At 47.6% G+C, this 16,137-nt stretch overlaps 1 protein-coding gene across 4 annotated transcripts in view; it reads left to right on the top strand.

Moving 5' to 3' along the window:
* The first annotated feature begins 4,458 nt into the window (after positions 1 to 4,458).
* CIITA (class II major histocompatibility complex transactivator) overlaps positions 4,459 to 16,137 on the top strand; it is a 53,884-nt gene continuing 42,205 nt past the window's right edge. Inside the window, exon 1 of one of the 4 annotated variants that reach the window (XM_035131942.2) lies at positions 4,459 to 4,740. In XM_035131942.2, coding sequence (XP_034987833.2) covers positions 4,497 to 4,740 — 244 coding nt within the window. In that variant the 5' untranslated portion in view covers positions 4,459 to 4,496. The other 3 variants (XM_035131936.2, XM_035131940.2, XM_035131938.2) reach the window with 3 other exon arrangements.

The following is a 16,137-nucleotide window of genomic DNA, read 5'->3' as shown; positions in this document are numbered from 1 at the left end:
CCTGGCCGGTTGCTATGGAGACGGGAGTGCAATGATGCAGAGAGATGCAGGAGAAGAAGGCAGGTTGGGCAGGCTGGTGGACGTAGCCAAGCTGGGTTGCAGGGAGGGGCAGGTGCCCTCCCTAAATCAATAAAAATCAATAAAAGGACATAGCTAGCTGAGGTTCTGCCCCCACCCCCTGACGAAAGGCCTGCTACCACCCCCCACCACAAAAAACCTGGCTACGCCCGTGCTGAAAACTAATAGGAAAAGAGGAGAGATCGAAGGAAGGTGTTGTGCAGGGAGGAAGAAGGACAACGCTTGGAGCAGAGTGGGAGGGTTTGCCTGGATTTGGGGGGTGGGGTGATGTAGGGCAGTTAACTGTCATCAGATTACGAGCAGCTCTGCGAAAGGGCAGATTTGGGGACTGTATAATGCTGACGGTTGCCTCTAATTTTAAAGGGCTTTTAAAAAACAGTCCATTAAGTTCTTATAAATATCTTTATTAGGTTGCAGCCAACACCAGTCCTACTCAGAGTAGCCCTCTTGGAAATGATAGACATGGGTCCCACAGGGTCATTGATTTCCGAGTAAAGTTTAAAGGTAAAGGGACCCCTGACCATTAGGTCCAGTCGTGACCGACTCTGGGGTTGCGGCGCTCATCTCGCTTTAAAGGCCAAGGCAGCCGGTGTACAGCTTCCAGGCCATGTGGCCAGCATGACTAAGCCGCTTCTGGCAAACCAGAGCAGCACACGGAAACGCCGTTTACCTTCCCGCTGGAGCGGTACCTATTTATCTACTTGCACTTTGACGTGCTTTCGAACTGCTAGGTTGGCAGGAGCTGGGACCGAACAACAGGAGCTTACCCCGTCACGGGGATTCGAACCGCCAGCCTTCTGATCAGCAAGCCCTAGGCTCTGTGGTTTAACCCATAGCGCCACCTGCGTCCCGAGTAAAGCTTACCTGGCAACAATCCAGAGAATGTTCCGCTTTTTCATGAGACACCATGCAGTGATATTCCTCAGCACATTAACCATAAAGCATTATGATTATTCATTCATTTATTTATTTATTCCCTGTCCTTCACCCTAAGGTCCCAGAGAGGGCTAGGAACAATGAGAACACCATGGTGTTGCTTTTAAAAAGGGGGGGTTCAAAAAAGGAAATATAAACATCACCCCCTCATAAAGAGACGCTTCCCTCCCCAAAAATACAGAGTTCCAAATTTTCAAATGTGAGTCTGCTGGGTGCCACTGAAATGGATGTTCTGCGGAGCATGCGATGAAAGGGTACCATGTGTGTATTAAAATCATCCTCGTCTCTCTCTCTTCAAAATAATAAAAAAAATCCTTCCAGTAGCACCTTAGAGACCAGCTAAGTTTGTCATTGGTTTGAGCTTTCGTGTGCATGCACACTTCTTCAGATACCTGAAAGGCTGCCTTCAGATGTCTTCTAAAAGTCAGATCGTTGTTTATTTCCTTGACATCTGATGGGAGGGTGCCACCACCGAGAAGGCCCTTTGCCTGGTTCCTTGTAGCTCTACTTCTAGCTGTGAGGAAAACACCAGAAGGCCCTTGGAGCTGGATCTCAGTGTCTGGGCTGAACGATGGGGGTGAAGACACACCTTCAGGTATACTGGAAAAAGCAGGCTATTCCGGGATCAAATCAGAAACCAGGACAACTTCTGTAAATCTGGGATTGTCTCCCGGGAAAATAGGGACACTTGGAGGGTCTGGACAAATAGGTAACAAAACGCAGCAGAAGTCAAACCAGTCCAAAACTAGCCATTTCCCTTGATTATCTAATTCCAGAAAGACAGGCTTGCTCCTGAATCAGGCTCACTGCTATGCTGGACATAGTGCAGCAATTTTTCCATTGAGTCTCCCTGCCCAAAGAATCTGGTTGTTAGTTACGCAAGCGTAGGATAAGGGCCACACACACACAAATCCACATTTCACAAAAATAGCCCCACTGTTCTTTAAGGGAGGGGCGGAATAATAGCTGAGCTGCCTCCGCTCACTAGGTTGTTTTGGTTTTTAAAAGGACTTTTTGCTTTCTGGTTATTTGCAAGATCCGTTTGCTTAGAACAGGCATCCCCAAACTTTGGCCCTCCAGATGTTTTGGACTACAATTCCCATCTTCCCCAACCACTGGTCCTGTTAGCTAGGGATCATGGGAGTTGTAGGCCAAAACATCTGGAGGGCCGCAGTTTGGGGATGCCTGGCTTAGAATCATAGAATTGTAGAGAGTCATCTACTCCAACCCTCTGCAATGCAGGGATCTTTTGCCTAATCTTTTGCCTGAACACACAACCCTGAGATGACGAATCTCGTGTGTTACTGATTGAGCTACCAACAGGGCTTTTGGTTCTTGAAATATTTTAATCGCTGACCTCTGAAGCCGAAACTTGCCTTCCGTGTTTATCCAAGCGGTTGCCGTGCCAAGCATCTACCTGTTGATCTGGGAGGGAAGCGTTTTGCAGAAAACAGAGCGGAAAAATCACGTGACTTCTGAGAACTCGGCGGCCCCATTGTTATAACAGAAGGCAATATACAGCAGGCTAAAGGAACTATTTTTGGCAGATACCTCTGGCAACCTCCCAGTTTCAGAAAGCTTTAGAAGTGAACCGTGCCAAAGTTGCCTCTGAGCAAGGAAGTCCATTCATTTTGCTTTGGAAGCTGAATCTATTAAATTTGCATCTCCTGAAACAGAATGAGAACCAAAACGTAGCCGTCATATGCATACCCTCCAACATTTCCCTGATGAAAATAGGGACATCCTATTCAATAATGATGATGATAATATTAATAAGAATAATCATTCCATTTTTATACCCCACCAGTCGGTCCAGGATTGGTGTAATATGCTCAAACCTTCTTGCCCCAGCGAGGAAGCTGGGTGCCGAATTCTGCACCAGCTGAAGCTTCCGAACCACCTTCAGAGACAGCCCAATGTATAACACGTTGCAGTAATCTATGCTAGAGGTTACCAGAGCATAGGCAGCAGTTTTCGAGCACAATTCAAAAGTGTTGCTGCTGACCTTTGAAGCCCTAAAGGTCAGTAGACTCTGTAGACCAGAAGGAGTGTCTCCACCCCCATCATTCAGCCCAGACACTGAGGTCCAGCTCCGAGGGCCTTCTGGCGGCTCCCTCCCGGCGAGAAGTGAGGTTATAGGGAACCAGGCAGAGGGCCTACTTGGTGGTGGCACCCGCCCTGTGGAACGCCCTGCCTTCAGATGTCAAGGAAATAGACAACTATCTGACTTTTAGAAGACATCTGAAGGCAGCCCTGTTTAAGAAATTTGTTAATGTTTTGTGTTTTATCATGCTTTTAATATTCTGTTGGGAGAAGAAGAAGTTAGGCTTTCCCTGTCCAGGTAGGGGCACAGCTGGGCTACCAGCCAAAGCTGATGGAAGGCACTCTATGCCACTGAGGCCACCTGAGCCTCAAGCGACAGCAGAGGATCCAGATGTTGCCTCCAAGTTACATACCTGCTCCTTCAGAGGGAGCGCAACCCTATCACTATAGACCTAACAGTAGACAGTGGTACCTCGACTTACGAAGGCGATCCGTTTTGTGGCGCTCTTTGTAAGTCGAAACCTTCGGATGTCGAAGCGTCCATCTTGCGCATGCGTGAAGCGTGATTTTGCGCTTCTGTGCATGTGCGGACCGCGCGCGCTGCTTCTGCGCAGGCGCAGAACACGCGCGCGGCGAAAAGACTTCTGGGTTTGCCGACTTTGTAAGTCGAAACCTTCGGAAGTCGAAGCATTCGGATGTCGAGGTACCACTGTATCTGGCTCTGGTGCCTCGAAGCTTTGAAATCCTGCCAGTCCAGCAGGCCGACAACCTCTCTGGCGCCCCTTCTGGTTTCATGCCACTTTAAGCAATCATGGCTTCTTCTCCCATAGAATCCTGGAAGTGTGTAGTCCATTAAGGGAGTGCTGAGATTGTTCGGAGAGACCCCTGTTCCCTTCCCAGGGTGGCTTAGGAATTAATCCCTCTTCCCAGGGGATGTGTGGAATTGTAGCTTGGGCAGGGGGCTTCCCTACAACTCTCAGCATCCTTAACAAACTATGGCTCCCATAATTCTTGGGGGGGTGGTGGTTACTATGACTCTGAATGTGGCCTAAATATGGTCTCAGCACACCATAGATATTGGCAGTTTTGCCTGCAACAGCTTTCCTCCATGGTCTGTGGTCTTCTCATGAGCTTCTGGTTGGTCACTGTGAGACCAAGACGGGGAACCATATGGATCCTGAATTCTGCTTCATAGGTGTCATGCATGGTTTGAAGATATTTTTTTGCTGCACAAGCATTAAATCAAAACATTGTGGTTAGATTGAGTTGGTAGCAGCATTCATAACTTCAATTAAATGAGGAAATGCCCTTGCAAGAGTCCTGAGAAACTCTCTTTTTCACTTCAACTTTTTGCGTGTTTTCTTTTTCATGCATGCACAATAAGTGTCAACAATCCAGAGTCTGTCTCAAATCCTTTTCGCACCGTTGACATCCGCAGCATGGATCTCTTCGGGAAGATCTTGCCAGGGGTGAGAGGAGTTGTCTGTGACGCGTCGCCCACCCAGATTCAGACGCTTTTAAACCTCATGTTGGAAGGAGGAGTCATATCCAAGGAATACTACCAAACGCTGCTCCACGAAAGGGACAGAGAGGATCTAGCAAGGAAGATTTCGTTGACCTTGGTGGAAAAATCAGCCATGCAATTGAGCCAACATGGTGCTGCGTCAGCTAGAAGCATGAGTAGTAAGCTTGCTTTTTCTTCCTTTATCATACACTTGCTCAACATTTTCAGTGCAGAAATTCTGCAGTCCACCAGTTCTCAGTTCTGCGAGCGATGGAGTGGACTATGTGTCTTATTTATCAATAATAATAATAATAGCAATAATAATAATAATTTATTTATATCCCGCCCATCTGGCTGGGTTCCCCCAGCCTCTCTGGGCGGCTTCCAACAAAAGATTAAAATACAGAAATCCATCAAACATTAAAAGCTTCCCTAAACAGGGCTGCCTTAAGATGTCTTCTAAAGGTCTGGTAATTGCTGTTCTCTTTGACAGTCCTTTCTTCCAAAGGCATTTCTGGGCAAAGGAGCCTTTTATTTTAAGGGTTACCCAGTCCGGTAAAGGAAAATGACCAAATACTTAACGGACTGAGAAGGAGAGGGGGCTGCCGGCTCGACCTCCCAATGGTTATATCCCAACACCTCAAGCGGTAGCGTAGCAAGGGGGTGGTAGGGGCGGGCCACTCTGGTTATCTCCTGCTTTGACTACTGCAACACACTCTACGTGGGGCTTTGACTCGGGAACTACAACTAATCCAGAATGCGGCAGCTAGACTGGTGACTGGGGGCAGCTGCCGAGACCACATAACACCGGTCCTGAAAGACCTACATTGGCTCCCAGTACGTTCCTGAGCACAATTCAAAGTGTTGGTGCTGACCTTTAAAGCTCTAAACCAGGCATCCCCAAACTTTGGCCCTCCAGATGTTTTGGACTACAATTCCCATATTCCCCGACCACTGGTCCTGTTAGCTAGGGATCATGGGAGTTGTAGGCCAAAACATCTGGAGGGCCGCAGTTTGGGGGTGCCTGCTCTAAAGGAGCGTCTCCACCCCCATCGTTCTGCTCGGACACTGAGGTCCAGCTCCAAGGGCCTTCTGGTGGTTCCCTCCCTGTGAGAAGTGAGGTTACAGGGAACCAGGCATAGGGCCTTCTCGGCAGTGGCACCTGCCCTGTGGAATGCCCTCCCATCAGATGTCAAGGAGATAAAGAACTACCTGACTTTTAGAAGACATCTGAAGGCAACCCTGTTTAGCGAAGTTTTTAATGTTTGGTGTCTTACTGTGTTTTAATTTCCTGGAAGCTGCCCAGAGTGGCTGGGGAAAACCAGTCAGATGGGTGGCACATAAATAATAATAATAATTATTATTATTATTATTATTATTATTATTATTATTATTCCATCACTTGGGGGTAGGGGTGGTATGCAGCAATAATAGTTAGTCATTCTGTCGGAGTTAATGTGGGAGTATACCGCAGGCTTCTTGGCAAGATAAACTTGCATCACAAGCTACAAAATAGGACCGAAAGTGAAAATAAAGCACACTCCTGCCCACTTTCACTTTTGCCCTCATGAGCTGCCTGTCGCGTGGATGGTGAACCGAAGGTCTCATGTGGGGGTCTCTTTTTATTCCTGGGGTGGGACTGAGGCTGAGGTTTCGTGTGCTGCCTTGACATTCAAGGGGCGAGAGAGGAGCATAGGACTCTCCCTGTGTCCGGTAAGTTTCTGGCTTTGCAAGGCCTCCTTGCAGGAAGGACTGTGGGTTCCTTTGCAGCGAGGCAGCCTAGGAAACTAAATCTGGCTGCCTTCAAGCCTTCAAGGTTGTGCAACAGGTGGCATATTTCGTGTGTGAGGCAGGGAGGAGGAGGATGCTTCCTGCTCTTGACCGGTGGTGCCAGAATAAAAGGGAATTTCCTTTTTCGTCCCCTTTCCGGGATTCCCCCAGTATTGTGATGGCCAGTCTCAAACTCCCAACTTCTGGGTTGCAGAGAGAGAGAGAGAGAGAGAGAGAGAGAGAGAGAGAGAGAGAGAGAGAGATCACTTTAATTACAGTTCCTCTTCTGTTACACGACTGCTTCTTGAGCATCTCAGTTGTAAAATCTGCACCTTGCAGGTTTTCGGAATGGGACCATTTGACAGCCAGCTGCTCCAAGGTCAGTTAGTTTTCCTTCTCTTTCTCATCCTCTCCAAATTTCCTCCTTTCTCATGAGCACTGCCTCCTTTTCTCCTCCTGTCCCCTGCTTTGCCTACCGGAAAATCTTTGGGTGCAGGGCAGTGCTGGTTTGGGGGGCTTTTTTTGTTGTTGCCTCCTCTGGGAAAGTCTATTTGAGCCACAGCAAATTCAAACAGCTGTTACTTTGCTTTCTTGTCCTCACCTGGGAAATTGCTCTCTTTATTTTGCACCCGGTTTCCTCCCCCCGAGGCATGGTTGCCTTATGATGCGGTTTGCTAGATTTGTCTCCAGGTGCCTCCAGATAGCGGCTTGGTCCTGCGGTCCTGTTGCTCAGATCCTGCAAATGGGGCATTGGCAGACTGGGTGGGGTTCTTTTGGTAAGCTTGTTGGCAAGGCCTGCAGCAGGCTTTGGGAGATTAGGGAGCTTGGCATGATGCCAACAGTGGGACTCACAAAGATGCAAAGGACTTGGTCCGATCGTAAGCACTTCTTTCCTCCGCTGCCACCACTGGGACCCCAGACATACAGTGGTACCTCGGTTTATGAACACAATTGGTTCCGGAAGTCTGTTCATAAACTGAAGCGTTCATAAACTGAAGCGAACTTTCCCATTGAAAGTAATGGAAAGTGAATTGATCCGTTCCAGATGGGTCCGCTGCATTCGTAAACCGAAAATTCGTAAACCGAGATGTTCATAAACCGAGGTTCCACTGTACTTCAACTATGGATGGGTAGCAGTGCTCTCGAGTGCTCTGCTTGCATCCAGAGACCCAGCGGGAGGATGAAGGGCGCCACAAATGAGTCGGGCTGGTGAAGGGGCTCCCATGCCGCCGCCCCCCCGGACCCTCGGCCGCTGCTCGATCTGGCCGACTCGTTGGTGCCGGGCCAGCTTATCAGGTTCACCCTGGGGGAAAGGGTTAAATCCAGTATAACAGAGGGAAGGGAAATACAGGAGGGCGTTTTCATGCCAACCATGTTGTGTAAACACTGCGTAAATCTTGCATGGGTGGAGGGTCCGCTGGTCGCAGCATGAGCAGATTCCATCTGGAAGGCGCCTTGCTGTTTTTCAGATTAATAATAATAAATAAATAAATAAATAATAATAATAATAATAATAATATATTATTTATACCCCACCATCTGGCTGGGTTTCCCCAGCCACTCTGGGCGGCTTCCAACAGAAAAATGAAATGAAATAACCTATTAAACATTAAAAGCCTCCCTAAACAGGGCTGCCTTCAGGTGTCTTCTAAAAATCTGTTGTTTCTGATACGTTCTTCTTCTTAGAGGAGGGTGAGGATCAAGAGTATGCTAACATGACTTAGCTCCCTCCTCTTAAATTTATGGCTCCATGCTTATCCCCCTCACCTACCCTCAGTTCCTGTTTCTCAAAGGTTGTGAGGGGGGATATGATTTGGCTAAATGTATGGGAAGTCAGAGAGGGCTTGTGGCAGGGGTCCCCAAACTAAGGCCCGGGGGCCCGGAGGCGGCCTTCTAAAACCGTCCCGCGGACAGTCTAGGAATCAGCATGTTTTTACATGAGTAGAATGTGTGCTTTTATTTAAAATGCACCTCTGGGTTATTTGTGGGGCCTGCCTGGTGTTTTTACATGAGTAGAATGCGTGCTTTTATTTAAAATGCACCTCTGGGTTATTTGTGGGGCCTGCCTGGTGTTTTTACATGAGTAGAATGCGTGCTTTTATTTAAAATGCACCTCTGGGTTATTTGTGGGGCCTGCCTGGTGTTTGTACATGAGTAGAATGCGTGCTTTTATTTAAAATGCACCTCTGGGTTATTTGTGGGGCCTGCCTGGTGTTTTTACATGAGTAGAATGCGTGCTTTCATTTAAAAGGCACCTCTGGGTTATTTGTGGGGCATAGGAATTCATCCATATATATTTTTCAAAATATAGTCCGCCCCCCCCAAAGGTCTGAGGGACAGTAGAGCGGCCTCCTGCTGAAAAGGTTTGCTGACCCCTGGCTTGTGGGTTTCCTTAAGACACCCACCAATAATTTGAGTACCATCGTGTCCATTGATGTTGCACTAACTCAGTGATGGCGAACCTATGACACGCGTGTCAGATGTGACACGCAGAGCCCTCACTACTGGCCCATTCACGCTGTTGTTGTTTCCCCCCCCCCATTTGTTGCTGGTAGCCAGAGGTTGGTTTTTAACCCTTTCTGTGCTTTTTCTCTGGCACTTTGGCAGACGATGATTAGGTGCAACAGCCTTCATTTTTCAACCCGTTCTGTGCTGGGTTTTTTGGCACTTTGGCAGACTATGTCGGTGCTGTGTGTTAGTTCCAGCAAAGGTATTATTCGTCATTTATTTCTGTTCTCTCTCCCCCCCCCCCAAGCGCAGCAGCTTTGGGGCATCCCCCCCCAAAAGCAAAGCAACTTTTGCACCCCCCCAAAAAAACCTCCAAAACCTTGGTCAGCAGCTCCCCCAAAAAAGCTCAACAACACTGGGCACTTTGTGATAAATAAGGGGTTTTTGGTTTGGTTTGGTTAAATAATTACTTTTTGGTTTATTAAATACAGTTATATATTACAATTATACATTTTTGTTATTTAAACTATAAATATCGCAAAATTGTGGGTTTTTTTCTCGAAGTGACACACCACCCGAGTTATGCTCGGTTTTTTGGTGAATTTTGACACACCAAGCGCAAAAGGTTGCTCATCACGGCACTAACTGAAGCCAATCCTTTTTTCCCCCTCCTGGCGGTGAGCCAATGAGTCATTTACCATGATAACAAAGCTTCAGGAACTCATATGATTCAGCAAAATGGCAATCGGAGCTACGGGCGCCCTGCTGATAAGGAAACGTTGGATTTGATTGGGTTTGTTGCCCGTTGTGGGGTTTGGGGAGCGGGACAACAATGTGAGCTGAAAGCAAACAGACGTTTTTTGGGGGTGTTTGGGTGGGTGAGCACAATCCAGGGTGGCAACGCCAACCACCAAAACCCCAGGGGTAGTGCAAGAGGGATTCTGGAGAAGCTTGGCTTTGGGTCCCTGTTCTGTTTAGCTTGGGGAGAGAAGTCAAGATTTGGTAATTGGGAAGGTGCCTGGCTTTCATGTCTGCCGCTCCTTTAAGATAAGCTTTTCTCCTCTTAATTGCCTTGGACCTGGGAAGGTAATCAGGCATGGCCCAGATAGAAGAAGAAGAAAATAATAATAATAATAATAATAATAATAATAATAATAATAATAATAATAATATATTATTTATACCCTGCCCATCTGGCTGGGTTTCCTCAGCCAATCTGGGTGGCTTCCAACAGAAAAATAAAACACAGTAATCTATTAAACATTAAAATTCCTTCAGTAGCACCTTAAAGACCAACTAAGTTTTTATTTTGGTATGAGCTTTTGTGTGCATGCACACTTCTTCAGGTATCTAAAGAAGTGTGCATGCACACGAAAGCTCATACCAAAATAAAATAAAAACTTAGTTGATCTTTAAGGTGCTACTGAAGGAATTTTTTTATTTTGCTTTGACTCAGACCAACACGGCTACCTACCTGTAACTATTAAACATTAAAAGCCTCCCTGAACAGGGCTGCCTTCAGATGTCTTCTAAAAGTCTGGTAGTTGTTTTCCTCTTTGACATCTGTTGGGATGGCATTCCATAGGGCAGGCGCCACTACCGAGAAGGCCCTCTGCCTGGTTCCCTGTAACTTCTCGCAATAAGAGAACCGCCAGAAGGCCCTCGGAGCTGGACCTCAGTGTCTGGGCAGAATGATGGAGGTGGAGACGCTCCTTCAGGTATACTGGACTGAGGCCATTTAGGGCTTTAAAGGTCAGCACCAACACTTGAAGAAAGTTACAGGTAGGTAGCCGTGTTGGTCTGAGTCGAAGCAAAAAAATTTTTTTATTAAAGCTGTTTTATTACAGAAAAATTTCAGGAACAGACTGGAAAGAGAAGTTGCTGAATTGGAACTCATTACCAAGCTTAAAACCATGGAGCTACCTGGGATGAACAAAGACATAGGATTCTTATCTCATTATGCATGATCAAACTTTCTTTAGCGCCTCAGCCCTTGCTTCCCCCCCCCCCCCCAGGACCAATTGCAGTCATCAGCAGTCGTTAACAGCCATCTACAGGTTTACCACTTCCATCAGCCCATCACCCATTCCCATCACCCCCACCCTCCGAATATACATAAGGGTCTGGTGGCTTCTGTTTTCAGTGTATCTGACGAAGTGTGCATGCACACGAAAGCTCATACCAAAATAAAAACCTAGTTGGTCTTTAAGGTGCTACTGAAGGAATTTTTTTCTTTTGCTTCGACTCAGACCAACACGGCTACCTACCTGTAAGTGATTTATGGTTTGGGTCTTTAATTATTGGTCCCCTGGCAGGGTTAAGGGAATTCTGATTGGATAATTGCCAGAGTCCCACGAGGGAGGATTAGTATAACTAGTTGGCGTCTCAGTTGCTGGTTAGAGTCTGGTGGGGGCCAGGGGAACATTTTACTGTCGTTGGGAATCCAGTGGTGCCTGCCAAGGACTCAGTTCTTCTTGCAGGAGAGCAAGGATTTGCGAGGGAGTGCTTGATTTATCTGGAGTTAAATTCCTTCTGTTGTCAGTATTAGTTTAGTTATATTAAACAACGTTTTTATTTTTTTGGTTTGTGATTGTTTAAAGAATCGTGCTCCCCTTTTAAGTGCTATTTTTTTGTCCAATAAACTTTTGGTTTACATTCCTGTGTGGTTAATTGCTCTTGAAAAGTGAAGCTGAATTCAGTGTCTAACCAATTCGGTCCCTACAAGGAAAATTTTGGGTGATAAAGGGCGGCACGCCAGAGTGAGCCTTTAGTGGGTAACTTGAGTAAGGGTAGAAGTTGATCTCCCAACACTTCTACTGGGTTATACGGAGTGGGAGTGGTGGCAGCCAAAAGATAACAGGCCCCTCTGGATTCTCTAAGTCTGCTGGAAGTGGAGGAAGAGGGGGATTACAGAGGGCCTCTTATCGCTACACCAGGTATTCAATGTTCATTTTTTTAAAAAATGGCATAAAGAAGAACATGCAAGCGGGATTCTAAGCCCAATGGCTCAGTTTATAGTGGCGTGGTCCAGCCCTTAGGGGTGGGAGGGACGTTTGATTCATTTTGCATTTAAAGGCAGGTTTCCCTAGTTTCCGCTTTTCCAAACAGTATGCAGCTTCCCTTCCAAATTTGCGCTTCTCCAAATTTTGCAGTGCTGTTCTCCAGCCAAGTTAAGTGTACAGAAATGCGTCTGCTGGAATGAAGTGTGTCTGTGCATGCATGCATGCATGCATGCAATAATGAGAACAATATAAAGCACTCTATTTGAGGAAACTCTAAATAAATAAATAAAGGTGTAAATTCGACAAAATGGCATGCAAAATGCGTATATGATGAGAAATGCTCATGAATTTTCCAAAGGACTTCTTAAAAAGAAAAGAAAAAAACTCAAGCTGATGTGGAAATGAAGATATTCGTGAAAACGGCATGCAAAGTTGCATTATATTGGGGAAAAATTCTTGCAAGAATGTGTGCACTCTTCAAAACTGCATTCGAAAATGTGTTTGTTAGGAGAAATACGCGCTGAAATGCTGGTGAGTTTTCATGGGGCTTTAAAAAATAATAATTGCTGCAGAATATGTGGAGAACCAAATTTAAGATCGGGGGTGGGGGTGGGAATGAGGACCCAAATAGGCCGATTCACTCATCTGTGACAGCGAAGAACAGAACTAAAAATTTTATTCTCCCTTTGCTGCTGCCATTCCTGATACATTAAAGCAATCAAGCAAGCAAACAAACAAAAACACCCTAGTGTAAAAAAAGAAGAAGATTAAAAAGAGGAGGACTATTCTTTGCATTTTAAATGTTTTGTTGTAGTAAAAGACATGCTTTTAAAAACAAATATATTAAGGAATAAAAGGGGCGTCTTTAATAATGCCCTGAACTATAAAATATGTTTTTTTTAAAAAACAATAAGAAGAACTAAAGTTATTGCAGTGACCAGCCTCGGTTACAGTGATTTTAATGCATTTCTGAAACCCCTGGGCCCTCGGGGAGTTGTATAATTAAAAGCACATCCCACTCAGCCATAACAACGTGTTGAAGCTTCCGGTTGCTGAAGATTGCAACCCAAACTCCCTCTGTTTTCTCTTTGGGGGTGGGGGCTTGCTTGATCATCAGTGGCGGAGCAGGAGCAGGGCTAACATCCCAGGGGGATGGGCTAGCATCCCAGGGGGGCGCCGCAAGTCCTTGGGCCCCATGGCTTCCCTTCCCCCCACCCACCCAGGGGGTCCTCCCATTAATCTCTCAGCCCCCCAACAGCCTCCTTTGCACACACCCTGTCATACCTGCCAAGTTGTTGTCAGATAAATAAGGGACTGGGCCGGAAATAGCAGACCGGAAGTAGCGCTGCCGCCATTTTGGAACTGGGCGGAGCATGCTCAGAAGTGACTTTTGATGCTGCTTTGCCCAGTTCCAAAATGGCCGCCGCGCCAGAAGTCGCACTGCAGCCATTTTGGAACTGGGCAGAGCAGCATCAAAAGTCACTTCTGAGCATGCTCCGCCCAGTTCCAAAATGGCGCCGCGCCAGAATAAACCAGGGAAAAACAAAAAAATCCATTTTTTCAGCTAGGAACAGCTGGAAAAACAGGGATTTCCCGGGAAAAACGGGAGACTTGGCAGCCATGCACCCTGTCACTCCAGAGCCTCCCCTTTGCCCAAAGCACTCACTGCCCCAGAGGCCTCCCAAGACAAGCATGGAGAGGAGAGGAGACAAGGCGGGGAAACGGAGAGAGGGGCCTTTTCCGGGCCGCTCTAGGGGGCCCAGCTCTCTCGCTCCCCTTATCCCTTACATGGCCTCGCCGCTCGGGGATTCCTGCCCAGGAAGAAACTGTGCAAGGCTCTGGATCCCACCGTGAGATCCCGCTAGATTCAGGATATGACTCAGCAATGCTCGGCTAGGCTTCTACGCTGGGAAAGGCTCATACATAGGGGCCAACTCCTAGGGGCCCAGCTCCCTTTGGGGGGTGGTGACATATCGGAGGGGTGATAGGTGGGATGGGCCAATCACGGCATGGTGACGCGATCCGCCTGGGGGGGGGTTGTCACCACCCCTCTGGGACGACACCCGGGGGAAACCGGCCCCACCGGACACCCCTTCCTACGCCCCTGTTTGATCGCCCTTGCAACAGGATGCCTGAACCACTAGTTGACCTGCAAAATGTCCTAGTTAGATCTCGCAAGCATTCAGAATGCGACTTAATACAGATACATTTCAAATCAGAGGAGACATCGAAATGGCATTTTTTGTGCACATCCCTTCTGCTTTTTCCATGCGATCTGAGATCTGTGGTTTAACGCGCTCTCCTGAAATGTTTGTTGTGCAATTGGTTGGCCGAGATGGATTCCCAGCTGCTTTTAAAACTTGTGCTTCCAGGCTGGTACGAAGCTTCCAGGGACCTCACAGAACATTGATTGAAAACGTGCACAGAGGTTATGGGACGCTGCCTGATTATTGAGTATTCATTTTCGTCCAGATATGCTCCCACAACAGTGATAACGCCATTGGCAGCTGGGGGGTGCTATCTTGCACTTTCCAGCATAATTTTATTGCTGCTAATCGACTTTTTTGGTAGTCAAGATAACCTTTGGACTACAGGAACTCTTCTCTGCTGCAAGAATGAGCTCGTCTGTGTTTACCTGCTTGCTTTGATATCAGCTAATTGGCTTGCTTTGATGCTGTGCAAAGCATCTGTGGGCTTGGGATGCTCGGCCTATTGGCCTTGGGAAGGGAGCTATCCGTAAGACTTGGATGCCTGCCACCATCATCGGTCAAGTGAACAAATGGGAGGTTCTGGCCAAAGAGACACATGCCAGTTTCTGTATGAGTGTCACGGTCCGGTTGGCGGGCAGTTGAAGCCCTGGCTGGGGACGTCAGGACCAGAGGCAAGATGGAGGTGTAGAAGCAGGAACAGGTGCAGGGATGAGGGTCCAGTAGCAGGCAGTCGAACGGTCAAGGAGCAAGGCAGAGGCGAAGGTCTGGGAGTCAAGGAGCAAGGCGTTGGCAAGGCAAAGGTCCAAGGGTCGAGGATCAAGGCATCGGCACGGCAAGGGTCCAAGGAGCAAGATGCCAGAGGCAACCAGACAGGGATAGAGTTGCTGTGGCAAAGAGTGGAAGGGAAATGCTGAGCTTTTATCCCTCCCAGCTCCTGCCACCAGGTGCAGTGAGGTATCAAGTGGCCTCACCTGAGTGACCACTACTTGCCTCTCCAGCACAAGCTGAGGTCTTCACCTGAGTGGCCACTCCTTGCTTCTCCAGCACAAGCTGAGGCAGGCCCCAGTACTGCAAAGCACTACAGGCCCCAGAGCCCGACTCCGGCCCATACTCCTGACAATGAGTAATGCATGAGACACTAGCTCAGGTGCAGACAAGTCACGATAAAAGCTTGCTGTTTTGGCATCCATCCCTAGCAAGGTTCTGCAAGCTTCCTTTTAAGTTCTCACCTTCTTCTAATAAAGCACGAGAATTGACCACTCTGCTGTTTGGGCATCCTTCTTTGGCGCCCCTGCACCAAACCATCTGCACAGACCTCACTTCTTTGGGCCAGTGGACCAGGAAACCCGTGTCCAAGACACAAGGAAACCACTGCTCTCCACTCAACCTGGCAGGGTCTTATCGCACGCACAGCACTGATAGAACATGGGCGTAGGCCTCCGAGGACACAAGCGCCGTTCATGGAACAACACCTTCATTTAAAAACTGAAATGACTTAGAAATTAAATAAAATTAAATAGACATTTTGTGCTTCTGAGTGGGGTGGGGTTGTGGAATATTAATGGTTGCTTCCTGTGTGTGTGTGTGTGCTTTTTTTTCCTAAAAAAAAGTTTAGGGGTACTCTCATTTTCCCACTCATATTGAAATACTGCCCCTCAATGAGGCCAAACTTTGATTCACAAAATGTTTAGGGATATGCGTCCCCCAGAAATATATATATATATATATGGTAAAGGGGCCCCTGACCATCAGGTCCAGTTGTGTCCGGCTCTGGGGCTGCGGCACTCATCTCGCTCTATAGGCCAAGGGAGCCGGCGTTTGTCCGCCGACAGTTTCTGGGTCATGTGGCCAGCATGACAAAGCTGCTTCTGGCGAACCAGAGCAGTGCACGGAAACGCCGTTTACCTTCCCAGCGGAGCGGTCCCTATTTATCTACTTGCACTTTGATGTGCTTTCGAACTGCTAGGCGGGCAGGAGCTGGGACCGAACAACAGGAGCTCACCCCATCGCAGGGATTCGAACCGCCGACCTTCTGATCAGCAAGCCCTAGACTCTGTGGTTTAACCCACAGCACCACCTTGCTCGGCCTATTGGCCTTAGGAAGGGAGCTACCCATAAGACTTGGATGCCTGCCTTTTATTGGTTT

The sequence above is a fragment of the Zootoca vivipara genome, chromosome 14 (genome assembly GCF_963506605.1).
Source record: "Zootoca vivipara chromosome 14, rZooViv1.1, whole genome shotgun sequence".
Lineage (NCBI taxonomy): Eukaryota > Metazoa > Chordata > Lepidosauria > Squamata > Lacertidae > Zootoca > Zootoca vivipara.
The sequence above is the reverse complement of the archived record's forward strand: the minus strand, read 5'-3'. Positions and strand labels throughout refer to the sequence as shown.